The sequence below is a fragment of the Anguilla anguilla genome, chromosome 2, assembly GCF_013347855.1.
Source record: "Anguilla anguilla isolate fAngAng1 chromosome 2, fAngAng1.pri, whole genome shotgun sequence".
NCBI lineage: Eukaryota > Metazoa > Chordata > Actinopteri > Anguilliformes > Anguillidae > Anguilla > Anguilla anguilla.
Genome location: NC_049202.1, coordinates 37,487,973 through 37,515,651, shown reverse-complemented (window position 1 = coordinate 37,515,651; position 27,679 = coordinate 37,487,973). Strand labels below are relative to the sequence as shown.

The following is a 27,679-nucleotide window of genomic DNA, read 5'->3' as shown; positions in this document are numbered from 1 at the left end:
ATCTTTTCTCCTTTGATATTTATCTTGGGAACACCCTTGCCCTCTCAGTGGTTGCTGTTTTCTGTTTGGGGAAGAGAAGGAGTAAGAGAAGGGACTCCATGGCTGCAGGGAGTTAGAGGACTGTGCTGTTCACATGACTATACTGTGACCCACTCACCAGGCCTGGATGTGTGTGTGTGTGTGTGTGTGTGCATGCATGTGTGAGAGAGATCAAGTAGTAATACCTCCTTTATCTTCTGCACCAGAGTGAAGCACCAACTCCTATTCACTCTCTCGCTCTCCCTCGTCTGAATGTTCAGGAGAACGTCGCCCGGTTCTGGGATTGTCAGCTCGGTGAGAAAGACCCAACACCACCGCTGTCCTCAGGTCGGTCCAGTCCAAGGCTTTACAGATCATTTTTCATAAGAACCAGGACCAAGACTGTCAAGGGGCAGAACCAAAGACCAGAAGCTTTTTTGAGAAAAATCTTTCATTGACTTCCCCTGGACTGCATCTTTAACCTGGAGTCACTAGTACTGGATTAGGATAGTTCTTTTCCCCCACTTTCTTTTGACAAATCTGTGTCTCCAAAAGGTGCCCAACTGAACTTTGGTTCTGTCCTGCCAGGTTCTGAACCGCAGAGGAGGAGCCACAGGACATCTGCACCGTTGAGGACCGGTAAACCTGCACCGCTCCATCGTTTGGACTTCAGTACCACCGCCCCAGTTTATGGGGACTGTTTGGGACTGGGCATAACCGTTGGCTGTTCATGCGGGCCTTTGGAAACGCGTCACCGAAGACTAGAGGCTGACCAGGAGCATCTCCAAAAAGCCCTGTTCATAGAGTTAACAGGTGATCGGCAGGCCAGGTGACCAGGGCTCAGAGTGACAGTAGGTTCAGCGCTAGACCTTGAAATTCTGTATGCTCTATATTTTCAGCATGTTTATACATATCTGTCTAATGCTGCCATTGTCCCAGCTCCTCGTGTACGGACAGAGACTGTTCTATAATGGTCCTTGGGTTCGAAAGGGTCCACTGAATCTCAATATAGTGCGCAAAGCAGGAAAATACTTTTATTTTCCTGCTAACTAATGTGCGCCTGGTAAAAACTGGCCTTTGTGCCAATAGGTTTTACAAACTGAGAACCTGGTTCTTTCAGGTGCATGGCAGAATTGTGTTTAGATGTAACAGTATGGTCAGTTTCCTCCTAAAGTGTCATATGGGCTGGATTAATACTGCTTCTTCAGAGCCTTTTGATTCTGGATTAAGAGATCTATGACTAAAGTGCATGTGCATGTTTATTTTTGTAACTTGCAAATTCTAGAACAAAACAATTTTTAAATGTCAGTAAATATTTTCAATGTGTGTCATGACCTGAAGGTTTGTGGCAATATAATCACAATAACTATCCCAGGGTCTCCACAGTGTAACGAATATGCGAATGCATGTGCATATACGCACATCAATGGAATGTTTAAACAATTGTAAATTGCTTGAAGGTAGTAGTCAGTAGGTAAAATTTTTTCAATATTCTGCCTATATTGACATATATGTAATACAAATATTTTTCAAGTATCCCATACCTTTTCATTTTTTAATTTTAAACTTAAACATAACTTTTTCACCCAGGATTGTAATCTATTGTTTGCCCTGCTGTCTGTGTGGTTTCCTGTTATTTAAGCTCAAGCTCTCTGTCACTCACTCTTCCCCTCCCTCTGCCCTTTCTCAGCGATGGGGGCTGCATTCAGGCGTTTCTGTGCTTCGTTCTGCTGCTGCTGTTGCTGTGAGGAAGAGGAGCCAGAAGAGAAGGCACCCTTGCTGAAGTATACACTAATGCCTAAACGCTGCTGCCTGAACACTGACTCCACTGTTACCACCAATATGTGAACACTGACACTACTAGTAACCCTGATATCTGAACACTGACACCACTAGTAACTCTGATATCAGAACACTGACACCACTAGTAACTCTGATATCAGAACACTGACACCACTAGTAACTCTGATATCTGAACACGGACACCACTAGTAACTGATATCTGAACACTGACACCACTAGTAACTCTGATATCTGAACAATGACACCACTAGTAACTCTGATATCAGAACACTGACACCACTAGTAACTCTGATATTTGAACACTGACACCACTAGTAATGCTGATATCTGAACACTGACCACTTGTAATTCTGATATCTGAACACTGACACCACTAGTAAGTCTGATATCTGAACACTGACACCACTAGTAACTCTGATATCAGAACACTGACACCACTTGTAATTCTGATATCTGAATAATGACACCACTAGTAACTCTGATATCAGAACACTGACACCACTAGTAATGCTGACATCTGAACACTGACCACTTGTAATTCTGATATCTGAACATTGACACCACTAGTAACTCTGATATCTGAACACTGACACCACTAGTAACTCTGATATTTGAACACTGACACCACTAGTAATGCTGATATCTGAACACTGACCACTAGTAATGCTGATATCTGAACACTGGCACCACTTGTAATTCTGATATCTGAACACTGACACCACTAGTAACTCTGATATCTGAACAATGACACCACTAGTAACTCTGATATCAGAACACTGACACCACTAGTAACTCTGATATTTGAACACTGACACCACTAGTAATGCTGATATCTGAACACTGACCACTTGTAATTCTGATATCTGAACACTGACACCACTAGTAACTCTGATATCTGAACACTGACACCACTAGTAACTCTGATATCAGAACACTGACACCACTTGTAATTCTGATATCTGAATAATGACACCACTAGTAACTCTGATATCAGAACACTGACACCACTAGTAATGCTGACATCTGAACACTGACCACTTGTAATTCTGATATCTGAACATTGACACCACTAGTAACTCTGATATCTGAACACTGACACCACTAGTAACTCTGATATTTGAACACTGACACCACTAGTAATGCTGATATCTGAACACTGACCACTAGTAATGCTGATATCTGAACACTGGCACCACTTGTAATTCTGATATCTGAACACTGACACCACTAACAATTCCAATATTTTATTAGCACTGTCTGTATACACAGAGAAATCCTAACACTGACAATATACACTAATTCTACTTAATATTGATACTCAATAATAATAAAATATGTGGCTGATTCTGAATTTTCCATGTTTATCTTCGATGTGAATTGCTATTACTCGTTTATAGTAATAGCCTGCATTACATGGAGCACTTGTGTGTGTGTGTGTGTGTGTGTGTGTGTGCGTGTGTGTAACCAGCGAGACTCTGCTGTACTTTGACCGCGAGGCGAAGAAAAGGCGGGACCAGGAGACGAACCTGTGGAGCGAGCCGGGGGACCCCAGTCACTCAGAGAGGGATGACGACCGCGAGCTCTACAACCTGCTGCAGAAGAGGGCCAAGACCCGCCGAGGCTCCCAGGTCAGAGAGAGAGAGCGGGAGATACCCACCGCAGGTCACACGTACTACACGCTTGGACGTGTTTTAGATTATTACATTTGACTTCATATTGCGTGTTCTGGCCAAAGGAAACAGCTCAGTGTCATGACAATATGGCACACACAATAATTTCCGTTGTGATGCATCCACTGAAATTTCAGGGCGGTTTATGTAATTGAGCTCATGGAGCGGAACAAAATCCAGTATATCTAGAGCTGTTTGGTGCTTTGGCCTTTGCTGCCATGCCGCCACTAGATGGCGCACAAGGTTAACAACTTGAAAACTTTCAAAGCACTCGGCGGATTCCTTAGAATCACGAGGAGCAGTGAAGGCACGTTTTAAGATTGAATGTAAAGAGTAAGTCAGAGTGTTTCTGACCCTAACGCTCCCTGTTTGTCTCGCTCAGGGGTACCGGCGCCTCAGTGTGGACATCAACGCGGTGAGAGAAGTGCGCCACGGCGTGAAGGAGAAGTGGAAGATGATTCTGGAGAACCTAGGTGAGAGGGAGAGAGGGGGAAAATGTGGGGAAAAAAACAGAAATGTTTTGGAGATATAAAGGGGTTTGCCATGCTGGTGACAGCACATGTCATGTATCTGTCAATATCATTTTGAGGATATTTATCATGATTGGTTATGTTACCGTGCCTTCAGTTAGTTTAAGGTGTTAAAAGGCACTCTACTGCATGTGACAACCGGACCTGGGTCAAATATGTATTTGTTTTGGATTCACATACTTTTCTACGCTTTACTGATCTTGTCTGGTGTGTTGGAACCACCCAAACACTCTCAAAGAGTGCAAAACCCGCATTCTGGTCATATTGGCAGGCTCAATGACACCAGGCAAGATCAATAGAGCACAGAAAAGTATTTGAATCCAAACCAAATACGTATTTGACACAGGACTGGTGACAACCACTTGCCTCTAATCAACTGTGTTAATATGCAGATTACTGCGTGCGCTGTTAAAGAGGCGATTGCAAACCCCTCCCGTCCCCGTAGGGTTCATGGAAGAGGCGGAGTCTCTCCTGACGGTGTCGTCCACCGACTCGTATGACCGCATGCGGAACGCGCCGGCGGCCCGGTCCCTGCTGCAAACCCTGTACTCTGAGACCTCCATCTTTAGAAGCAAGGAGCCGCCGCCTGAGAGATACATGTTCATCCTGGTGAGGAACGACGCTCCATCTCACACTCTGAAGACTGTAGAGAGGGATCATATATATATATATATATATATATATATATATATATATCAGACCTAGGTCAGATACATAATCGTTTTGAAATCAAATACTTTTCTATGCTTTACTGATCTTGTCTGGTGTATTGGAGCCAATGAAATATTATCAAAAAGTGCAAGCCCCCGCCTTCTGGTCATATTGGCAGGCTCAATTACACCAGCCAAGATCACTAGAGCACAGAAAAGTATTTGTATCCGAAACAAATACGTATTTGACCCAGGTCTGATATATATGTGTGTGTGTGTGTGTGTGTGTGTGTATGTGTGTGTGTGTGTGTGTGTGTGTGTGTGCGTCAGGAACCCCTCAGATACCCCAAACAGTGCTTCAAGGTCATCAACTGTAAGAAACCAAAACTTGTCACGTCAAAGTCACCAACTGTAAGAAAGCCCTCTGCAAAACAAACAGCGGAAGTATCTGAGTGAGAAAGGAACATGTGTAGTCTTACCCAGTGCTACCGGAACGGGATTCATTTTATGTTATCTGGATTATCTGAATCCAAAAATAGCGTTTTAACCTTTCCTTTGTGCTAACAGTGATGCATAGACGGAGGAGACTGCTTTTCACCAGCAGTGTGGCTCTATATGGATCGCCATCTATCTTGGTAGTTGTGGGTGTGTCTTTGACGCAGCCTGCGTAAATACAATTGCTACAACACTTGTGTATAGACGAGTGACTACAGGGTGCAGATATCTTGAGTTCTGTGGTGTATGTTAGGACCTTAAAACTACTAGGTGTGTGGTGGTAAGAGTCAAAGAGGTACGCCAGGTTAAAGTGAATGCAATTTATTGTACAGTATGTTAATAATGACAATATACAATGGTGCCAAAGTGTGTGGAGTTGAATGGCTGTACGCATATGCATAGGCGACCATGTTGACGAGTCTGCCCGAACCATTCCACGTTTCCCCTTATATACCCACAATATAAAAGCAATACAGCTAGCCATCAAATAAAGACACAATCACGACAAGACAGTGCAGGTCAATGATCCTGCTTGCACTGTCTCTGTAAGCATATCACACCAGGTCAACCTTTGTATCTGGCTGGGTGCTGGGCATAGGTATCAATCTATAGTCAGCAACCCCACCACCAGACATCAACTTGTTCCCCATGACATCGCTTTTCCAACAATACAAAACATGATCGCGTTGTATTATGGAGAACCCAAGGTTCACATAATGCTGATCCAATATGATGTTTTGCAGCTGAGCACTGCCACATTATCACACCTACAGACTCTCTGTCAGCGCAGTAAACAGTCTAGTTTACTTTGGGGGTCTGATAAGAGGCAGACTTCTGTGAACTACCCTACATATTTATTTTATTTTATGTATTTTTTTTGGGAGGGGTAAACACACTATCACTCAACTATAAATCTGGCTTATCCTGTAATGACCAAAGAGAATAAAGCTGACGGTTCAGAGTGTTCATGTACACCCTAAAAAGGACAGTACCAATACTAACCAGTTACTTTCTAGCTTAGACTCTTTGACAAAGTCATTTGCACAGTATGGGAGAGGTATGGGGTATGAGGTACGAGGTTCTCTCAATGTGGTAAAATTATGGTAAATGGTATAAGAGTCAAATGCTAACACTATGCCTAATTCAGCATTTCAGATAGCGCTTCTAAGGCAGAATTAGGCTGCATCCCATTGTTAAAAACCGCTAACTGTTTGAATGGGTCCTGAATCTCACAGTGGTGGAATACAACAGAGGCGTGAGGAACTGAGAATCCTTCAGTCTCCCCTTGTTTCTCATCTTATTGTGGTGACTCATCCGCCATTCTCCTTCTATCCTGCTTAACTGCTTTTTGCTCTTCCTCTTCTATCTTTTCTCTTTTTCCCTATTCTCATTTCACACCTGTTTTCTGTCCATTTGAGTCCTCCCTCTATCCTTTTCTCTCTCCTTCCCTTTCCCATCCCCAATCTGTTTCCATTCTCCTTGTGCTGGGGTCCTCCCTCGTTCTCTGGCCCCGTCCTCGCCCCCTTCTCCTCCGCAGGATCGTCTGATCTATCTGGACGCGGCGGACGACTTTGTCGCCAAGGCCCGGCGCTTTTATCCCAAAGGCGAGGAAGACGACGATGACGACGAGCCCGCCCCGAACCTGCCCCTCCTCGTGACTAGAGCCGGTCTGAACACCGCGGGGGATGAGGACGGGCTGGACGAGGAAGAGGCCAGCGGCGCTGATGCAGAAGACGACATCTTCGACGGCAAGTCCCTGGACTGACACGGTCCGGCAGTGCAGGCTGATGACCACTAGATGGCGATGTTGTTGTTGTTGTTGTAGTGGGAACAGATGGAACGCACTGGAGGTGATGACACACACACCTCCAGTGAAGCAATGAAGCATTTCACATCATGGCTGTACTCGATAAGTGATCTGAGCCAATCAGAAAAGTGCTTTGATCGGTTGGCATCTGTTCATCATTAATTATTTACCAGCTGAAAAAATATATATTTAATATTAACATTGGCAAGTTAATATTAACTTGCTGATGTGAATAAAATACATTAGATAAGAAATTAATTAAGATCTCACTGTACAAAAACACTCGAAGCAGATTTTCTTGCAATGCGTAGTATTAGCAAAATAGCTTGACAAATTAGTTTATTCAATGATTTTCTGGAAGGGAATCTCTGTCATGCCACATTTCCAGGCTCAAATTGTCTGCTCATTTATCTATTAGCATTTTCTCACCATTATGTAAGGATCTTCAAAATGATGGCTGACAAATTTATCATGTGTTCATAGAAACAGAGTGTTCTGCCCTGATTCTGAGACATGGCCGCATTCCAAATTCACCTATTTTCTGCTGCCTTCAACCAGTAAATAGCAAAGCAAGCAAATTGCTTCTCTGTGTATTGTACTGATTTGAGACCAGTAACTCAACCAATTGCACTGAAGCTAAAGCTATCATTTTCCTCAGACGGCTGACATGCTTCACCAACTTCTCAACATGATCCTGTAACTAATGATGAGCAATATAAAGTGAGCTCTGTGATGTTTGGGATGAAGTCTGTACTCCACAGCTTTAGATTTGTAATCAAGCTATTCTCACGTGGTTAAAATACCAATTCCTGGCTTTAATTAAAGGGTATTTTGATACATTTCGGTTTCACCATGTACCAGCACATTTTATACATAACCCCCCCACCCCCCCCACTTTGAATATCACCATAATGTTTGGTACATATTAATGTTTTGTAAATTGAAGTAGTCATGTTTAGTACTTTAGTGCATATCTTTGCATGCAATGACTGCTTGAAGTCTGTTACCCATAGACATCACCAGGTGCTGCGTGTCATCTCTGGTGATGATGCCAGGCCTGTACTGCAGCCTGTACTTGTTTCAGGGGCTAGTTGCCTTAAGTTTTCTCTTCAGCATATGAAATGCATGTTCAATTGGACTCCAATTGGGTGAATGACTAAGCCAAGTCAAGAAGGTTCTACTTTTGGGCTTTGAAAACTCCTTTGTTGCTTTAGCAGTTTGTTTTGGATCATTGCTGTCTTGCTGTAGGCTGAAGCGCCATCCAATGAGTTTGGAGGCATTTGCTTGAACGTGAGCAGATTAGATGCTTCCCTATACTTCAGAATTCATTCTGCTACTGCTGTCAGCTGTTGCATTATCAATGAAAACAAGTGAGCAGTACCTGTGGCAGCTATATATGCCCAAACCATAACACCCTCACCACCACATTTCACAGATGAAGGGGGTGCTTTGGTATTTCGGGAAGTTCCTCTTGGCCTCCGCCCTTTACTCTTATACAAGACAATCTTGATCACATTTGTCCACAGCACCTTTTTCCAGAACTCTGCAGGCTATTTTTGGTACTTCTTAGCAAACTGTAACCTGGCCATCCTGTTTTTGCAGCTTGCAACTGGTTTGCAACTTGCAGTGTAGCTTCTGCAGTTCACAGATCCACGCCTGCCTCCTGAAAAGTGTTTCTGATTTCTGGGGGGTTTTTCATCTTTACGGTGAGAATTCTTTGGTCATCACCTGTAGAGGTCTTCCTTGGCCTACCAGGCCCTTTGCGATCACTGAGCTCATCGGTGCTCTCTGACTTCTTAATGATGCTCCAAACAGTTGATTTTGGTAAGCCAAAGGTTTCGCCTATTTTTCTTATTTGTCAGCCTCATCGTGGCTTCCTTGACTATTATTTACACAACTCTGGTCCTTATGTTGACCAATGACAATAACAGACTCAAAAGGCAATCAGAAGCTTAGAATCAAAACTAGATACTAAAAGCTCTTTTATACCTGCACAAAGGAAGCAGTGGAACACATCTGACTAAGCAGAGACATTTGTGAAACCATTTGTTCCAAACATTTTGGTGCCCTGAAATTGGAGGGGCTATGAACAAAAAGTGCTGTAATTTCTGCATGGTGACATCTAAATATATATACAAACAAATAAAAAGAACAGAATTTTGAACTTCATATTTAAAAATTGTACGGAAATTCAAATTCCTCAAAATTCAAAAAGTACGGAGCCAAGTCAAGAAAACAAATATGTTTTTGTCCCAAACATTATGGAGCTCATTGTGTGTGCAGAATGGATCATTTATAACCATTCACAATGATTTAAGTGTTCTGATTCTCATCAGTACTTAATAATTGCATCTTTAGAAGTGGGCACGTTTTCTTTTGTGGAGTGCTGCGGAAATCTTCACACCATTCCAGGATGATTACGTTCAGTCAAACGGCTGTATTAGGGATTCATTAAAAAGCCTTGCACAATCACTTTGTTCTTACATTTGTAGTGTTTATTTAGCCAGGATGAAGGTGTGCCCTTACTTTTTCCAAGTTGCATTCCTGTCAACAGGAAAAAAATACAATTTCCTTTTGATGTAAGACATGGCTCTTTCAAACATGAGAGCTGGAGGTCTGATGTTTGGTCCATTTCACAACAGACACAATAGATATCCGCTTGAAGTTCACTTTTTTTTTGACAGCCCACTAAACAGGTATACCACTGATTGCTTTTTACAAAAGCAACATGGTCTCCGTAAGACCAATACCAAATCTTCCTTTAGAGGGCGGTATGAACTTTAAGGATAAAACGTCTCATCTGCATACGTTTAAAATATAATTTGTTTTTTTTTGATTCCTTATTCCTTAAAACATGTTTATTTTATTGCGCAGGGTCTCTAAAGCACACAGATTAGATATGTCCTGACTACCTATTTGAAAGTGTTCTTGTGGTTTAAGAATGTGCTGAAGAGCTTGGGTGGATGCATTACTGCAGAAGAGTGGGGGAGTGTTTTACAGTGTGCGGTGAGCTCGCTCTGTAATTGGTCTGAGGGGAAATATGGAATTTTGTGCAAAACAGAGATTAAATAATGCAATATCAGCTCTGGTTTATGTGCAGTAAATTGAGAGAGAGTGAGTGAGAGAGAGCACGGGAGTCTTGTGCGCATTTGCTCTTTTGGCTTGTCGCTACGTGAAATTTAATGGGATAAATTATTGCCTTTTTGACCATCATAACCGTAATTCATTTTTAAATTTCTGGCCATCAGTGGCAATGATGGGATTGAGGTTGTAAATCCGAACCTCAGACATCTGGGGACATACTGCAGGGGTGTTTGTTGGTGTGTGTGCGCTCGTGAGAGTGTTTGTAAATACGGAGAATCTGCTCGGCGTTGATAGATGTACCCTTTCAGGGCGGCCAATTATATAATGATGAGACATCTGGGCACCACAACATCAACGTGCAGCCGCGGGGGAGGGTGGGGCCAGATCCGATCCGGGGGCTTTTTCTGTTGGACGGTGCGAGGCGGACAGGGGCGGGGCAGGGCGTCGAGGATGGATATGGACATCGTCTAAAGGGCTTGGTATGGTGACTGCTCATGTCCGGCGCATGTGACTGGGGTTTAGGGACATGCCTAAAACTCCAGAACCCGGGTCCAAGCTGGGATAAGTTTCCCTTTTTTCTTATTTGGTCTCTCTCACTCGTGCGTCTACCTCTAAATATAAGATTTTCCTACCCTGCTCCAAGTCTCTGCTTCTCTTTCTCTATCCCAGCTGCTTCACTGGCACCATCTTAGTATTCAAACATTACCAAATGAAGATTCTCTTTAACAACAGTAATATCCCTTATTATATATTAATTTTCCTATTACACTTAAATGTTATTATTATTATAGTATTGTTATTATTATAAATACTTAAATGTATAGTATTTACCACATGCATACATATAATAAGGTACATTTGATTGCGACAATTGCTACAACATATAAATGTTTATATAAAGAACATATTAAGGTTTTTGTATTCTAATAGGATGTTAATTATAGGTATCTGATATGCAGATATTCAGGCTCAGTGTCATGAGGAGGATGCTAGGACATGCATATCTCTCCAGGTCATTTGCAGATCTCAACAACTATACAGCACAGCTCTGACCATACAGCTGATCTCAGTAACTTACAGCTGATCTCAATTATTTTATTGTTGGTCACAGGTATTGTACAGCTGATCTCAATGATTGTAGAGCTGATATCAATGTCTCAATGACTGCACAGCTGATCTCAATGATTTTACAGCTGATCTCAATAATTTTAATGTTGATCACAGTGATTGTACAACTGACCTCAATGACTTACTATTGAACTCAATGATTGTAGAGCTGATATCAATGTCTCAATGACTGCACAGCTGAGCCTCAATTATTTTACAGCTGATCTCAATGATTTTACAGCTGATCTCAATGACTGCACAGCTGAGCCTCAATTATTTTACAGCTGATCTCAATGATTTTACAGCTGATCTCAATGACTGCACACATGATTTCAATGACTGTATTGCTGATCTCAATGACTGCACAGCTGATCTCAATGCCTGCTCAGCTGATCTCAATGGCTGCACAGCTGATCTCAATGACTGTATTGCTGATCTCAATGCCTGCTCAGCTGATCTCAGTGATTGCACAGCTGATCTCAATGACTGCACAGATGATCGCGATGACTGCACAGCTGATCTCAATGACTGTACAGCTGATCTCAGTGACTGCACAGCTGAATGATTGTGCAGTTGCTTTGTGGCAGCCCAGGACCCTTTGTCCCTGCACTTCACTATAGCTAGAGGCTGTGGTCCCTGAATGTGTACTTTGTTACATTTTGTCTTTTAGACTTTTTCTATCCTATCGCCTCCAGTACTGTGCACTCCCTCTACCCCTCCCCCTTTCTGATGCTGGTAAACTGGTCCTATTGTGGATCCATTAGTGCTCTAACAGGATGTATTATATGACCAGCTGTGTGTGTGTCTTTGTGTTTGTTTGCTTGTTAGAAGGAGATAATAGGTGAGAGAAGCTGCACACCGAGCTGCACTATCTTTCTGATCCTCCGCCCGTCCTGTTCAGCATGTATCCATAGGCAGTCCACGGGGTTGCCAGCTCTCGAGCCGTATCCCCTGCGCGAGTGGGGATTTGATAGCCGCCATGGCACCCCCTCACCCGTGGCCCCTTCTCTATGTGCTACCCTCGCTGCTTTATACCTGTCTGAAAAAATAAATAAATACAAATACAAAAGGAAGGCAGGCCTGTCTGCTCTCTCTTCCTTTCCATATACCTCATCCTCTCTTCCTTTCTGCTCTCCCTATCCCCCCTTTTTCTTTTCCCTCCTGTACATTAACTGACGTCTTATTTCGCCGTCTCCCCCCCCCCCCCCCCCCTTATCGGCGGATCGGAGAAGCTGCCTGTCGGTCTGCGCCGTCTCTCCTCCGCTGCGCGGCTTTGAAGTTCTGTCACCGGGCAGCTCCCATTACACAGTTACGCAACTGAGCAGGGCAGCCATGAAGACAGAGCGTTCTGTGCCTCCTTCCCTCCCAGAGACAGCCGGCCATTGCCTGCTTGTATTTAGAATTTTCCAATTAGGTTTGTCCAATAAGCATCACGTCCTGGATATCATACTACAAAAAAGTGGAACTGTATACTTGTGCACTTACGAGGAATATTCCTAAATATACCAGTTAATACATAAATTATTATTATTAATAATAATAACAACAACAATCATAATAATAATGATAATCATAATCATAATAATAATACTTGTGATAATAGAATAATGCACCTGAATGAGAATGATGCCGCCAGACCTTAATCTGGTGCCATCTTAATCAGGACAGTGAATCTGTACGTGTATGTACATGTGTGTGTGTGCTTGTGTGTGTGTGTGTCCATGTACGCGCGCGTGTCTGTGTGTGTGTGTTGCGTGTGTTTGAGATAGATAGATGGATGGATAGATTGATAGATAGATAGATAGATAGATAGATAGATAGAGAGATAGATAGATAGAGAGATAGATAGATAGATAGATGGATAGATAGATAGATAGATAGATAGATAGATAGATAGATAGATAGATAGATAGATAGACAGACAGACAGATAGATAGATAGATAGATAGATAGATAGATAGATAGATAGATAGATAGATAGATAGATAGATAGATAAATAGATTATTTATAGAGATTGTGAGAGAGCAATGGCAGGGGTGTGGTGACATCAGTGGCTGTAGAGGGAGAGTGAATCAGAGGCAGTAAATGATAGTATCGAGCAGTATGTCACAGAGCGAGCGGCACTGTATGTATGAGTCACCCCCGGGTGAGGTGAAACATGAGAGCTGAGTAAAGAAGTAGCAAGAGTTCCTCACTTCAGCAGGACAGTAAATTACCCGGCAGAGTGGCCGGGACAGTCCCGCCTCCCCTTTCCACTAAAAAACGCCCCTCAGCTACCTATTAGGAAGAGTAACGATTACTCACCGTTATAACTCAAACGGAGGAGGCGGAGTCCCCGTCGCTGTGTGTCCGTGACCGCGTGTCCATGCTTACGCGTGTGTTCCAGTCATGGAGACAGTGGTTCTACAGCCAGTAAGAAATGAATGGTGTAGGTTGCCGAGCTTACGGTTGTGTCATCGACCGCTCGGTAATGGAGGGATGTTGGTGTGTCTCGTGTTATTAGATTCCCAGGGGTCTGTGTGGTTTTACAGGACAGCACCTGTGGATAGAGGGGGCCCCTATAGCTGGCTGGTGCCACACCTGGCCCTGTTGGATGGGGGATACCCTCCATATTGTGTGGAGCTGAGAGGGGGGACCCAGTATTGATTTAGACATATAAGAGATGCTCTTATCTAGAGCACAAATTGTATTTTTACAAACAATCCACTTCTATAGCCAGATATTGATTGACGCAATAAAGGTTAAGTGCTATAAAGGCTACGAGTGCAGAACCCTGCCTGGGAATCGAACCCACAACCTTTGCCGTACTAGACCAGTTCCCTGACCATTACACTGCACTACCACCCCCTCAAAGGTCCGCTGTTGTGATTACAGCAGCACTTCCCATTATCAACACACCCAAATGTTCTTCCATATCAGAGGGGTCAGCTATTGTCTCCACTGTCACTTTTTCGGCACCACTGTCCTTAAAATTCCTCATGAAGAGGCCACCCATGCCGGAGTATCTGTCAGAGCAGAGTGAGTGTGGAGCACATGATTTCTCTGAGTGTACCTGTATGTGTGTGTGTTTTGTATTGGAAGGATTACGTGTATCTGTATGTGTGTGTGTTTTGTATTGGAATGATTACGAGGGGGCTTGGAATCGGGGTGGGGTGGGAGGGTCATTTGGCTGCTACAGAGGACTTTGCTTTCCCGTCAGCTGGCACCCTCGCCCCCTCGCCTTCTCTGCAGTGCCAGCTGAACGCCTGGTGTCGGGTGTCAGTGTACTTAGGGTGTGGAGTGATGCCATAACGCAAAAATAGCTGTGGAAAGCCTATATAAGCCGCAGACAGACAACCACCCCAGCAGACAGTGGGATTCCACCTCCAGCAGACCAGAGACTCATCCGCAGCGGCCCGGACCAGGCAGACACACGGACGTGCAGACAGACTCCTCGGGAGAAGCCATTCGGACAGACAGACAGACTGAGCAGACGGACAGACAGAGCGGACAGGATGCAGGGCAGAACCACACTGGTGAAGCGGGCGGGGGTGGTGACGGGGGCGGAGCTGGGCTGCAGCGTGCGGGAGGAGAACCAGGTGCAGAGAGAGAGCTACAGCGCAGACTGGCGCAGCATCACCATCAACACCCAGCCTCAAGACAGGTGAGCCTCATCATCTACAGCACTCTACACACACTGTACACCCACTGCATCATATATACTACACACACACACACACACAGACAAACACACTCACGCACTGTACACTCACTGCATCATATATACTACACACACACACAGACAAACACACTCACACACTGTACACTCATTTTGTCATATATACTATACACACACAGAGACAAACACACTCACACACTGTACACTCATTTTGTCATATATACTACACACACACACAGACAAACACACTCACACACTGTACACTCATTTTGTCATATATACTACACACACACACACAGAGACAAACACACTCACACACTGTACACTCATTTTATCATATATACTACACCAGCACACAGACACAAACACACACACACACACACATACACAAACACACACTGTACACTGACTTTATCATATATACTACACACACACACACTGTACACTCACTTTATTATATATACTACACCTGCACACACACATACTGTAGACTTACTCTATTACATATGCTACACATGCCCACACAGGAAGCTTTTTGTTGCTTATAAAGTGTATGACAGCAAACACTATCATATTGTGATCAGCACAATACATAATTCATCAAATGTTTCTGATGTAAAAATGATATGAATGCTTCTCTTGCTAGAAGACTGGATGTATTGTACTCTTCAGTTTGTTCCATAGTATGCCTTACATTTAATAATATATCATTAAATATATTTGATCACATCTTCTCCAATAGGATGTGTATAGTACTCAGCTACTCATTTGGGCTCAGTTTTACTTATTTATGTAGAATTTGGTACAACCGTGGTGCAGCTGCTTGACTGTCACTCAGTGATTGGGTGGCACTGGAATAGACTCTCACCTCCACTGTGCTCTATGTCACCCCCTACAGGCAGACGGTGCAGGAGGCGGACGACAGTCGGCGAGAGACCTTCTCACGGCAGTGGGAGGCGAGGCGGCTGCTACAGGCCTGCCCCTCCGGGGTGATTCGGCTGGGCACCCTGGAGCGGGGGGTGAGGGAGCACCAGCAGCTGCCCTACAGGAAATCCCTGCCCCTGCCCCTCTTCACCCCCACCGAGCTGGGCACCAGGCTGGGCCGGGGCGCGCCGCACACCCAGGAGGACCTCCGCCCCTTATCCGCCCTGGACGGCGCCTGCCCCGCCAAGAGAGACGTGGGTGACATCACCAAGGACCTGCCCCCGGTCAAGCCAATCAGGATGGAGTTTGCCAAAGCGCCCAAGTCCCTGGGAAGATCCATGTCACAGGAGGCCCAGAGGGGCTGAGAGAGAGAGAGACAGAGAGGGTGAGAGAGAAAGAGAGGGAGAGAAAGAGGGAGAGAGAGAGAGGGATGACAGAGAGAGAAAAGAGAGGGTGATAGTTAGAGTGAAGTGTAGAATATGTTGTCGTCAAGAGAAGGAATCAAGAAAAAGTTTGAAGGACACCGGGACATTCATCACCTCCCATTTGGAGAATACATACATTTGTGTATATATGTGTACTGCAATTGCTTTTTTTATTGCCTTATCATCACTTTGTTCTATATTCCCATCCATTCTGTAACTGTCTGAAAACATTGCATAGAGCACCACCACATAGTGTAGCCAGCAGACATAAACATAACAGGGTGCTTTCCTGGCAGACGGATAAGAATATATCCCAGGGGGCCGAGAATGATGGACGTTTGTGGACTATTGTTACAGCTGTGCAGTGAGCTTGGTACACTGCAGACTTGGTACACTGCTATAGCCTCACATTGCTATGTGAGTCAGGCTCTGCCTGCGCTCTTTGACAAGACCTAGATTTAACAAGCAGCTGGGAAGAAAACAGAAGCCATTGCAGGCAACTCGCAAAGAAAAGGAAAAAAAGGGCCGGGTTGTAGATGTGCGACGGCAAGTGTGAAAGCACAGCCCAGACCGGGTGCTGAATAAAAGGGGAGAGCAAAGTTTTGTGCAGATTGTGAGGGCTTAGCATAACTCGGAGAGCTAGACCCAAGCAGACGTAGTCGCTGAAATAGATCCGGAACAGTCCGTGCCTCGGTCTTTGGGCCTCCATTGCCCAGACAAACGAAGGCCGGCCAGCCCTTCAAACGTCCTTCGCTGCGGCTGGAATGAGCTTTACGGCCCTGCATGTAGCAGAGTCATGAAGGGGAGGTGAGTGACAGGAGGGCTGCTGGCTCCACTCCCAGCCTGACGAGTCATTGCCATGCTGTGTTGTTGAATGAGGTGGTGTCACACAACTGAATAACCCACTGTATTAGAATGACGTTTTTAATGTTGTGATTAAAACACTTACGGTGGCTCTGGTTTAATTAACTATTTAACTTCATTTTCATTTGGTTTCTTGGTCTGTTTAGAATATCTAAAGAGAGGACTAGCCATGTAACTACTGATTTGTACTTGTTTTCACTGTATAGAACTGATGTGGTTTTAATGGAGAGTGATCTATTTATTTTTCTACAATAAAGTGTGCCTGCACACAGCTGACTGGTATGTTTTTTTGCGTTATGCCTGTCTGTGTCTGTAAGATCCCTACACGCAGCTAAAAGCTGGTCTATTGGCTTTATATGCAGTCCCTCAAATAGCAATGGAATTGCACAAACACAAAACATTCACAAGCCTGGATTGAATCGAAACCCCACCCACCGATCAATATCTACCGGTCCAAACCCTAATAGCACAACCGGGTGAAAGTAATTAGAATCCAATCAAAATGTTGATTCCAGCAAGGGTGCGTTTGAGCTAGATGGGCTTAATTCTAGCCATAGTTTGGATGCTTGGGAATAATGAGGAAGATTGAGGGGAATTGTATCCATGTATACCAGACCTGGGTCAAATACGTATTTGTTTTGGATTCAAATACTTTTCTACGCTTTACTGATCTTGTCTGGAGTATTGGAACCAATAAAATACTCTCAAAAAGTGCAAACCCCACCTTCTGGCCATATTGGCAGGCTCAAATATACCAGGCAAGATCAATAGAGCACAGAAAAGTATTTTAATCCAAAACAAATACGTATTTGACCCAGGTCCGATGTATACGTAGATTCTGGTACACAGTATAGTGACCACAAGCACCCAAACACTCCCCCGGAGGGCATTTTACTAGTAACAACAACAACAAAATTAAATGCTCCAGGGCCTCATGAAGATTAAATGCTAAAAGCAGCCGCTGATTGAGATGTTGTTACTGTGTTGCCGTGGTATTTTTAGACGTCTGACTGTATTCCATCAGGTGCTATGATCTAGAAAGAGCTGATACAGCCGTGCGGGGGCGTTGTGTTGATGTTTCCATGGCCTCTCCTCGACGAGTGTCCACTTAATCCGTCAGGCCAGGCTCATTTGCTTCCATTGTTCTAGCATTAGGCTCCAGCTGACCAGACTCCCATTCCATTACACACTCAGGGCTCCTCCCATCCAAGCTGTGTGGGCACTGGGAACGCCCCCATTCCCAGCCACAGGAGTCATCTTTACCCTAAAGAACAGCTGAGCCATGGCGGTCTGAAAATGATTCCCCTTCACCACCTGTTGTATTATAGCACGGTTGATTGAGACTTGGACTCAGTCCATACATATGGCGTTTTGTACCGAACCTTATGCATCCAATGTAAACACAATAAAGTAATTCCAAACTGAATCAAGAAACTTTCGATTAAGAAATCATTTTCATTCATGAACATTACTTAACTTTATTGTTTTTGACACAACACTCCTGATTATTTCCTGTGACTATAAAGCTCACCATGTGCAAACAGTGGAGAAGTGACACTTGTTTCGATCTGTTGCTCAACATCAAAGATGGCCCCACGGGGTTGAACGAAATCCGGGCCTGTTTCCCTACCCCCAGAGTGTACAGGTGGAAACCACTCAAGCGTGACGGGCTGCCTCTCTCCTCGCTCCCGTTGGGAGAACAACAGCTGAGTTGGCCTTTGACCTCCAAGGGCTTAATTCAAAGCCAAGGAGAGAAAAACAATCTGCTGCACTGGAAATGTGGATTGGGTCTTTGGTTTTTCATCTGGGAAGGAATGTAAAAATAAGTACATCTCTCATAATGCATCTTTCTCTCTCTCTCTCTCTCTCTCTCTCTGGTCCACACTATGGGACCCAAGCCTGGAATACTCTGATTCACTTCTCCTCCTCCTGAACAAACACACCCCGTGACTGCACTGAGGGTATTAATAGCATTGTTATTGCTCCAGAAGCAGCATTATCTGCCCCCATCTCTCTCTGTACCTTTGAGCCCATAATGCCCTCATCCCTTTCATCTGAGACTGTGGCTCCAGAGCCTGTGCATTCAGCTTAAAATACCCCTGCTCCTGGCTGGACACAAAAACACTTGGATGACCACTTATTTGTGGTCAGGTCAGAATGTTCCAGCAGCACTCCTCCAGTTCCAGCTGCCCCATTACCGCGGGAGCTGTGGATGCAGACTCCATTGCACATAGTGTTCTCGACCCAATGCTAACTTGGCGATTCGAGGGAAGACTAGCCACCACTGAGGCTAACCACCACTGAGCAGACATCAGCCTCATAGCTTAAACAACGAGTCCTTTGCTGACATTTTCAAGATTGAGGCTTCTTCACTATGAGTTTGTTTAACGATTGAAACCTTTTTAAAATGTCTTCAGTTTCACACATTCCATTATAATTTCAGCCTACCTTACAACTCCTAAATGTCTCAAAAGCTGTGATTGATCAAGGCTAGGTGCACACCTGCTTGAGATTGTAAGTAACATGCATTAAAAAGCAGGTGTGTGAGAAGCAGAAAAGTGGCTATTTTGTAAGATACAGAACTGTTCTGTGGAAAACAAGCAGTTTCTCTTTGGGGTTTTTTTTCTTTCTCTTTTTTGTAATGCTCCTTCTCTCTCTCATCTCAGATGCTTTTTAAAAAAGTAATTATGTACAGCCAAGCATTAGACAACTTTGTCACAGCCATGTTTTTTTTTTAATTAAGCATTTTTTTTAAAAACTTATGACGTAAGCTTTAGAGCACCGCCACCTTCTTTACCCGCTCTGGTCTATGAGGACTAGTTACAGAGCACCCGGCATGTTTGCAATTCTGCAGGAAGTGTGCCTGTACCCGTTTACACCAACTTCATTTGGGGTTTTATTTGTTTTGTATTCTGGCTGTTTGAGCATGTCCCTGATGTTCAACCTCTGGCGATATCAGCAGGCCTGCATAGGGCTAGACCCCATCACTTTGAGTTTCAGACCCAGAGTCTCGCTACTGCTCCATGATGTGATGCTCAAACATTGACCTGTCAAGCGTCTCCACCGGCGATGGGTAACTCCTGTCCTCGAGGGCTGTTGTGTAAGCGGGTTTTTGTTTCCACCAATTACCCTGGCCAAATGAGTTAATCGGCTGTATGCACCAACGGTGGTTCACTCGGTAATTAGATCACAGTAAAACATTTCATATAGGGGCTCAAGATATCTTCGGCTGTCACTCATGTGCTTATCAAGAGATGTATCTAAAATGTCAGAAGGGGCTGGGCTGATTAAATAAAGACCAGAAGTTGGCATGAAATCTGAAACAACTACGACCCTCTTTACCCACCTCTGATCTGCACTGACATCCTCCTTTTACAAAAAGTAAAGTGCGCATCCACGGTTGAGCCTGCAGCAGGCACTCAATTTCTTTGGGGTGTTGTAAATCGAGCGCCCCAGTGCAGTGATGGAACTGATGAGCCCACTCCGCGCTGTCTGCCTTTGATTTGTTAACCCGAGGTCTTGACTCGCGGGGAATATTAAAGTTCCCGCGCCACTTATAGAAATTGCAGAAACATTAAGCTCCATTTCTTGGTCCACGTCCAAATCTGGCTCTCTCATTCTGACAAGGTAATCACCCCCTTTACAGTCAATTGGCAGCTCTATCCCTCACTTATCCCACTCTCCTAGTGAGATCTCCACAGATCTTCCTGTTAATACAAGGCAAATTGCAAATAAAATCTCAATTTGCTGTTAACCCTCGAGCGTTCAGAACCAGGTACTATTATTGAAATGCACGTAGTGGCTTGCATATTTTCTATACTGGTTTCATAAACTGGACCCATTTTTGGGACAGGAAAAAAAGCTGGCTGCTGAACCTACTCTTGTATCTCGCTGGCTTCTTCTAATCCTTGTTTCGGTCAGATAATAAATAGCCTTCCTTTGGTGTCTGGAATCAGGGATCAATTTATTATTCTGGATTTTGGTGCCAGTGTAAACCAGTAGGAGGGGGTGTTTGGGGTCTTAATTGGATATATATGCAATCATCATTCTTACGTGTCCATTGCATTCTTTTTCAATTTTAGGAAATCTTGAAGAGAAACTATTTGGTTCACTCAGGAAATGCCTAACATGGATGATTGCAGACCAGCACAGAAAACTTCTGTAACACAAATTATTTGTTGACAGCTACCTTTCAGTTCCAGCTCTAACATAACTCTTTTTCAAACTGTAAAATTGGTGGATCTGGAAAGTGGACACACGCACATACGCACACAGACACACACACACGGGGCACACATGATCATTCAGGCACAAATAGACACAAGCGCGCGCACACATTTGCACACCTAATACATGTACAGCATTTTTCAGTGGCAGCATTTCATGTTCTCATTGTAACATTATCTCACAACCAAGTAGGCACATACGAGAATATTCCTCAGTGTTCTGGAAACATGTGTTAGCTGTGATACATGTTACAGCACCGTACTTCCTGTTTTCGCTTGGATGCGTGCGTATTATTTTGTGTAGTTTACACTACCGCACAGTGCCTGTTGATACCATATATAGAGAGCAAGCGTTTCCTCTCTGGATCCATTCTCCCCCCCTGAGGCTTATGTCAGGAGCACTGTGGTAAAAACATGTCACAGAGTGGAAAGCACCGCATCAGATTTCATAATCCATGCTCTTCTGTCTCATTTCTCCAGTAATTCCTTTTTGTTTCCACTCCTCTTGGAAAGCTACCGTAAGCTCTCGCTGAGGTCCCCACCCCAAACCCCCCCCTCCCTCCTCTCATTCGGTTTCGCTGTCTAAACCTTCCTAAGCCCTGGCAGTTTGTTTTTGTCCCCTGTAGAAGACAAGAATCGGTTCTTAATCTCAAGAACTGTATATTCTACCGTGTTCAAATCTACACTACAAGGGTATATTCTACTGTGTTCAAATCTACACTACAAGGGCCATTCAAAATAAAAATAAAATCAATAGTATTTTTGAGAATATTTGCATATTGAATATTTTGTTTTTGTCATCCAAGACCCTTGTACCAGGCAAGAAAAAATTAAAATGCTTGGAAGTTTTTTCTCCCGGGTCTCAGGAGGTTATGGAGCCCTCCATCCGGACAGCTGGACACCGACCGAGCCAAATGCTAACATAGCAACAGAGACACAAACAGAGGCACGTGACGTGACCAGTGAAGCATGACACATGGAGGGACACACGCGCAGGCACACGTGGAGGCGCAACGCGCAGGAAACGCCGCCGTGCGCTTCGGCTCGCGAAACATTCGACCAGGCGCACCGCTGCGTATGTCAAACTGCCATTTTCTATGACTGTGCACTGTGGCATACGTTCGATAACATTCCTCATATTGAGGTTTTCTTTCGCTTTCACCTGCGTTGCTTTTGCAGGAGGGTTTGCAGTCAATCGCCTGGCTTTCTAGCTCAGCACCATCCCATCTCTGTGTTACTGGTTTTTTCGGTCAGTGAAACAAAAAAGCATTAATTGGAAAAGAGGTGAAAACATGTCTTTCTTCCACTCTTGGCAAAGTTTACAGGAGTCCGACAGGGGCCAAATGTACTCTACTGAAGTTAAATGTACTCCATCAGAGTTGATTTACATGGAACGTTTTGCTGTGAGCAGTGTATCAGTGCTTCAGTGGGTAACGGGCTGAATCTGATTTTTTGGGGGTCAGATTGTCTGTCCATCTCCAGGGAAGAGTAACCAGGTATTGCAGTGTCTTGGGGGCTAATGTCCAGGCTGGACAGCGCTGGCAGGACTGCGAGTGTTTTTGAGTGGGAGAGATACTATCACAGGCCTCCACCACACACCACAGACAGAGAGGGTCAGAGAGGGAGGCAGGATTCAATTAGGTTTCCTCTTGAGGGCAGGTAGGTGCTAATTATATCGTCAAACGTCTAAAGTTTCATCCGCACAGAGGAAAGGGGATGTGAGATGGGATTTCAAAGAGAGGAAACAAATACACAGATGCACACGCACACACATAATCGCACACTCACATATTTCATATCTCTCTGTCCCGAGGTCTAAAATGCATTTTCCTCCAGAAATGATAATGGTAATGCAGCACTGCACATTGTCATTGAGTACACTTCCAGTCTTTGTGCCAGACCTTACTAACATTATGGTACTGTGATCTAGGGTCAGTCCTTGGCAGCAAAAAAAAAAAAAATCCACATTTCTGTCTATGTCACTGACTGGTTCCCTTTGCTGATAAATTTTTGAACAACGTGTTATATATAATACAATATATTATATGTGTATACGGTGAGCTCCATAATGTTTGGTACATAATGTTTTTTTCTTGATTTGGCTCTCTGCTCCTTGTAATCAAATAATTCACGTGTGGTTAAAGTGCAGATTCTTGGCAAATTCTGAAGAATTCAGTTAATATATGCACATTTACTGAATAACAAAAACCAAAGTACAAACTTTTTTTTTTTTTCAATTTCCACCTACAATAACACAAAAAGATGAGTTTTACTTAAGAATAATTGCAGACACAACTTTCCTCAAAATAGCTTCCTTTGGCTTTAATTACAATTAAACAAATTATTGGAAGCGTATCCAGTCATTTTGCAAAATGGGAGGTGGGGGTGGAAGGGAGGTGGAGGGATAGTTATACTGACTGAAATGTTATTTACCTTAGTTTCTTCATATAACGTCTGGTAGCCTAACATCATTGGTCTGTAGTATAAGTAAAATAGGCGCTAAAACTGCAAAACATACGGCAAAGAAGAAGACATTAGGGTTATATGTGTAGGGCCGTGTTGTGGCAAGGTTATTCCCCAGAAGGAATTGCAGAAGAAGCGCCTTCCAGGGTCAGTGTTCAGTACACACTCAGAAGGGTCCTGCTGATGGACAGTAATGTCAACAGGAGAAGACCATGAAGATCAAGAGGCAGTAAACAAATATGGTGTGGTGTCTAGCAAAAGAAACCATTGTAAATTTGCGCCACAACTACAGGAAGAACTCCATGCAACTAGAGAGAAACCGGTTCCTCTGATGACAGTGACACAGCAAATATGATCTGCTGGTCTAAAAGGATGTGCATCTGCCTTCCCTATATTTTTGGTCGTTGATGGTGCTTGGCCAACTGGAGAATTGTCTTCTTGATAACAGCACATAGCAAGTGCTTTTTTTGCACATACACATACTTTTAGACCAACAGATCTTAGTTGCACTCTCATTGAAGTTTCACTATAGTCAGGGTAGTCAGTCCCTTTACAAAAGCGCTTGGAACCTTCTCAAGCACACCTTTTTATGCATTCCCATCAGGGTATGTACTGCAGGGATACTCAGATTTGGCCCTTGAGGCCTGTAGTACTGCTGTTTTCCTTTCAAATTGATAGTTAACAGTTTTATTAATGTCACTGATTGGCCAGCAGTTCCTCTCTCCTGGTGTCCGAGGCCAGAATCCCAGTCCCTGATTGGACAGCAGAGGGCAAGCCTGAGACCCACCAGTACCGATGGCCCTAAAGGGCAGATCTGAGTATGTCTGCCGCCGTGTACTTTTAATGGCGCCCCAGTGGTGTCCCCTGAAAATCTACAGGGTTCTGATCTAGTACTCTAGTGCCGCTCATATTAACTCAGTGGTGCAGCTGATTGGATGAGAACTTGGAGCACGCTCTGTTCCAGGTGTCAGCCAGCTCCTGCGTGAAATCTCCTCTCAGAGCATCAGCGCGATACAAAATGGCAGTCGAGAGAGCACGGTGACGGGGAGGCAGAGGGTGGGGTGCGGGTAGGTGGTGGGGAGGTGGGTGAGGTGGGGATGGGGAGGGGGTGGCGAGACGTTGGCCGTGGCACCACCGGGACAATAAATCACCGAGTTACGTTTGAGAAAGAGGAGTGCGGAGCGATGGAGAGATAGAGGGATGGGAAGACGGGAGTCGGGGCCTGTAGCCGTGTCCATTAGTGGATGTCTAGGTTGAGGAAGCCTTCTGTCACAGATGGCATCAGAGCCCGGGGCTGGGGACGCGCTGGGCTCTGAGTGCTACCAGGTAGTCACACAGTCTGAAAGGGGATCGCTATCTCCGCTGATAAGGGGGGGAATAGGAGGGGAATCTGGAGCGAGACAGCCCACCCAAACACGCATACTCACGCGCGCAGGTATAAATGCTGAGCGCCGCACACCCACGCTCCCCTGCGCAGTGACACGTTGACACGTGCCCTGAAGGGGTGACGGAGAGAGAGAGATCGACGCGGACGGCCGTGCTCCTTCGCTAACTCGCCACGCTAGCAAAGCGGAGGGCCAGGCGGGAAGGTGAGCTGAAGTTCTGACCCAGGGAAAAAGAAGAAAGAGGCGGACAGAGAGAGAGAGAGATGGACGGAGGAAGAGGGGAGGACATGGATCAACGCTCGAGGGACGGCGTGGCTGCCATGGCGCGCTGCTACCAGGACTTCGACCCCAAAGCGTACCTGCAGTACAACTACACGCCCCCGCGCGCGGACTTCACCCGCTCCGACAGCATCGTGCCCTGGAAGCTGGGCTGCCTGCACAGGGCTTTCACTGAAGGTGAGGCTTTCCTGTGTGTGTGTGTGTGTGTGTGTGTGTGTGTCTGTGTGTGTGTGTGTGTGTGAGTGTGTGCGTGTGTGTATGTGTGTGCATGTGTGTGTGCGTGTGTGTGTTTGCGTGCATGTGTGCATTTGTGTGTGTGTATGTGTGTGTGTGTGTGTGGATGTGTGCATGTGTGTAAGTGTGTGTGTTCGTGTGTGTGTGTGTGTGTGTGTGACAGACAGAGAGAGAGAGAGAGAAAGAGAGAGAGCGTGAGACAGCAATGGTTTTCATTCTGTGTTACTTTGTGACTGAGTTGCTTGGCCAGTTCCCAGCTCGTTTCTGTTGTGGCTAGTTTTATAAATACTTCCTTGTCCAGTGTTTTCCTGTAAGCTTTGGCGAGCTGTCCTCCTCTCCCCCTCTCTCCCCAAGGCGACGTTGGCGGGGAGACTCTGGTGGACGTGGGGTCGGGTCCCACCCTGTACCAGGTCCTGAGCGGCTGCGAGCTCTTCGGCCGCGTGGTGCTGACCGACTTCCTGGAGGTGAACCGCAGGGAGCTGAGGCGCTGGCTCCGGGACGAGGAGGGCAGTTTCGACTGGACCCCCTACCTGAAGCACGTCTGCAAGCTGGAGGGACGCGGGTGAGGGATTCTGGGTGCACTAAAATCGCGCAAATCCAGATATAGACACATTTATATATAGACACGGACGCACATTCGCAGAGCCAGGCTACGTTGCCTGGACGTATCGCAATAGCAATGCAGCTATTCCCACTGTCTACTGATACCGATTGTTCTGTTCCATTCTATTCATCATTATGAGGTAATCGCCTGCTGCTTTTCAATATTAATCTTCAAATTGTCCATCCCAGCAAACTCCTTGCCCTTTTCTGTTCCTCTCAATCTCTTCCCACTGCTGTGAAACCCGAATACGAACGGTAAACAGTTACATAACCGGTCCAAAACAATATCAATCACGAGGGCCGATGCACAAAAAAACGCACACAAACATTATTCAGTTTGCATGAATCTTATGTTACATTCGAGCAGTTATATTCTTAGGTTTCGTTAATAACCTCAGTGATGGATAGATGACATATAAGGAATGCTTCGCAAAAATATCATTACAACCCACTCAGACGGCAGCTCTCCCTCTCTTGTACTATTTCAGTGTTCATTGATGTATGTCGTTCTTAATGTGCGACTTCAGAGCGGAGATGTGAAATATCGGCGAGCAAATTTCCGTGCCCAGGAGACAATAACCCCCCCCTCCCCACCCACCCGTGTTCCTCCCCCCCCCCCCCCAGTCCCACGGCTTGGCGGGAGAAGGCTGCGCGGCTGCGCTCGGTGGTGACAGAGATCCTGCCCATCGACGTGCACCGGCCGTCCCCCCTGCCGCCCGGCTCCCTGCCGCCCCCCGGGGCCGACTGCCTGGTGTCCTCCTTCTGCCTGGAGAGCGTGAGCCCGGACCTGGCCTCCTTCCGCCGGGCCCTGGGCCACCTGTCGGCCCTGCTCAAGCCCGGGGGCCACCTCCTGCTCATCGGGGCCCTCGGGGAGAGCTACTACATGGCGGGGCCCGGGGTCCGCATACCCGTGGTGCCGCTGGACGAGGCGCAGGTGTGCTCCGGTCTCCGGGACAACGGCTACGCCCTGGCCCACCTCAGCACCTACACCCTGCCCCCGGACATGAGGGTGGGCGTGGACGACGTCAGCGGCATCTTCTTCGCCAAGGCCAAGAAAATGGTGTGACGAGGAGCGGGGGAGCAGGGCGAGGGAGGGGAGAGAGGGGTAGAGAGAGAGAGAGAGGGAGGGGGGAAGAGAGTGAGAGAGAAAGCGAGAGAGCGGGAGAGTGAGAGAGATAAATTGAAAATTGAAATTGAGAGAGAGAGAGATGGAGGAAGTGAGCGAGTGAGAGAGAGAGAAAGAGAGAGAGAGAGAGAGAGAAAGAGAGAGTGGAGCGTAGGAGAGAGAAAATGTGGGAAAATCTGAGATGTATCCTGTAATTAAATTTTCATCCAATATATAAATAACCTCTTCAATCAGTGTTCCAAAGCTTTGATTCTGTACTTTGTCTCAGTTTGTCCTGTCCCATAATACATGTGTTGCTGCCCCCTTTTGGACAATTAGTCTCGAATA

At 45.3% G+C, this 27,679-nt stretch overlaps 3 protein-coding genes across 4 annotated transcripts; all 3 read left to right on the top strand.

The window, feature by feature from the left end:
- Window positions 1–200: 200 nt before the first annotated feature.
- mreg (melanoregulin) lies at window positions 201–8,459 on the top strand. Of its 2 annotated transcripts, XM_035403308.1 has the most exons (7): window positions 256–333; window positions 574–831; window positions 1,709–1,802; window positions 3,290–3,449; window positions 3,874–3,964; window positions 4,467–4,630; window positions 6,704–8,459. In XM_035403308.1, the coding sequence occupies exons 3-7, from the start codon at window positions 1,711–1,713 to the stop codon at window positions 6,929–6,931; spliced, it is 735 nt and encodes a 244-aa protein (XP_035259199.1). In that variant the 5' UTR covers window positions 256–333; window positions 574–831; window positions 1,709–1,710; the 3' UTR covers window positions 6,932–8,459. The 2 variants fall into 2 exon arrangements, with proteins under 2 accessions (XP_035259198.1, XP_035259199.1); XM_035403307.1 differs by having other exon boundaries at window positions 201–869.
- Window positions 8,460–14,496: 6,037 nt separating this feature from the next.
- tcap (titin-cap (telethonin)) lies at window positions 14,497–17,308 on the top strand. Its single transcript, XM_035403389.1, has 2 exons — window positions 14,497–14,808; window positions 15,722–17,308. Exons 1-2 carry the CDS (start codon window positions 14,660–14,662, stop codon window positions 16,110–16,112), a joined length of 540 nt encoding a protein of 179 aa, XP_035259280.1. The 5' UTR covers window positions 14,497–14,659; the 3' UTR covers window positions 16,113–17,308.
- A 7,876-nt stretch (window positions 17,309–25,184) lies between these two features.
- LOC118221305 (phenylethanolamine N-methyltransferase) lies at window positions 25,185–27,347 on the top strand. Its single transcript, XM_035406259.1, has 3 exons — window positions 25,185–25,566; window positions 25,978–26,185; window positions 26,851–27,347. Exons 1-3 carry the CDS (start codon window positions 25,374–25,376, stop codon window positions 27,290–27,292), a joined length of 843 nt encoding a protein of 280 aa, XP_035262150.1. The 5' UTR covers window positions 25,185–25,373; the 3' UTR covers window positions 27,293–27,347.
- The last annotated feature ends 332 nt before the right edge of the window (window positions 27,348–27,679 follow it).

Bases quoted from the DNA above. Each gene is read 5' to 3' on its own strand.
- LOC118221305 (XM_035406259.1), top strand. From the start codon at position 25,374: ATGGACGGAGGAAGAGGGGAGGACATGGATCAACGCTCGAGGGACGGC. The intron at 25,567-25,977 runs GTGAGGCTTTCC...TCTCTCCCCAAG, and splicing joins GCACAGGGCTTTCACTGAAG to GCGACGTTGGCGGGGAGACT. The intron at 26,186-26,850 runs GTGAGGGATTCT...CCCCCCCCCCAG, and splicing joins TGCAAGCTGGAGGGACGCGG to TCCCACGGCTTGGCGGGAGA.
- tcap (XM_035403389.1), top strand. From the start codon at position 14,660: ATGCAGGGCAGAACCACACTGGTGAAGCGGGCGGGGGTGGTGACGGGG. The intron at 14,809-15,721 runs GTGAGCCTCATC...CACCCCCTACAG, and splicing joins AACACCCAGCCTCAAGACAG to GCAGACGGTGCAGGAGGCGG.
- mreg (XM_035403307.1), top strand. From the start codon at position 1,711: ATGGGGGCTGCATTCAGGCGTTTCTGTGCTTCGTTCTGCTGCTGCTGT. The intron at 1,803-3,289 runs GTATACACTAAT...GTGTGTAACCAG, and splicing joins GAGAAGGCACCCTTGCTGAA to CGAGACTCTGCTGTACTTTG. The intron at 3,450-3,873 runs GTCAGAGAGAGA...TGTCTCGCTCAG, and splicing joins AGACCCGCCGAGGCTCCCAG to GGGTACCGGCGCCTCAGTGT.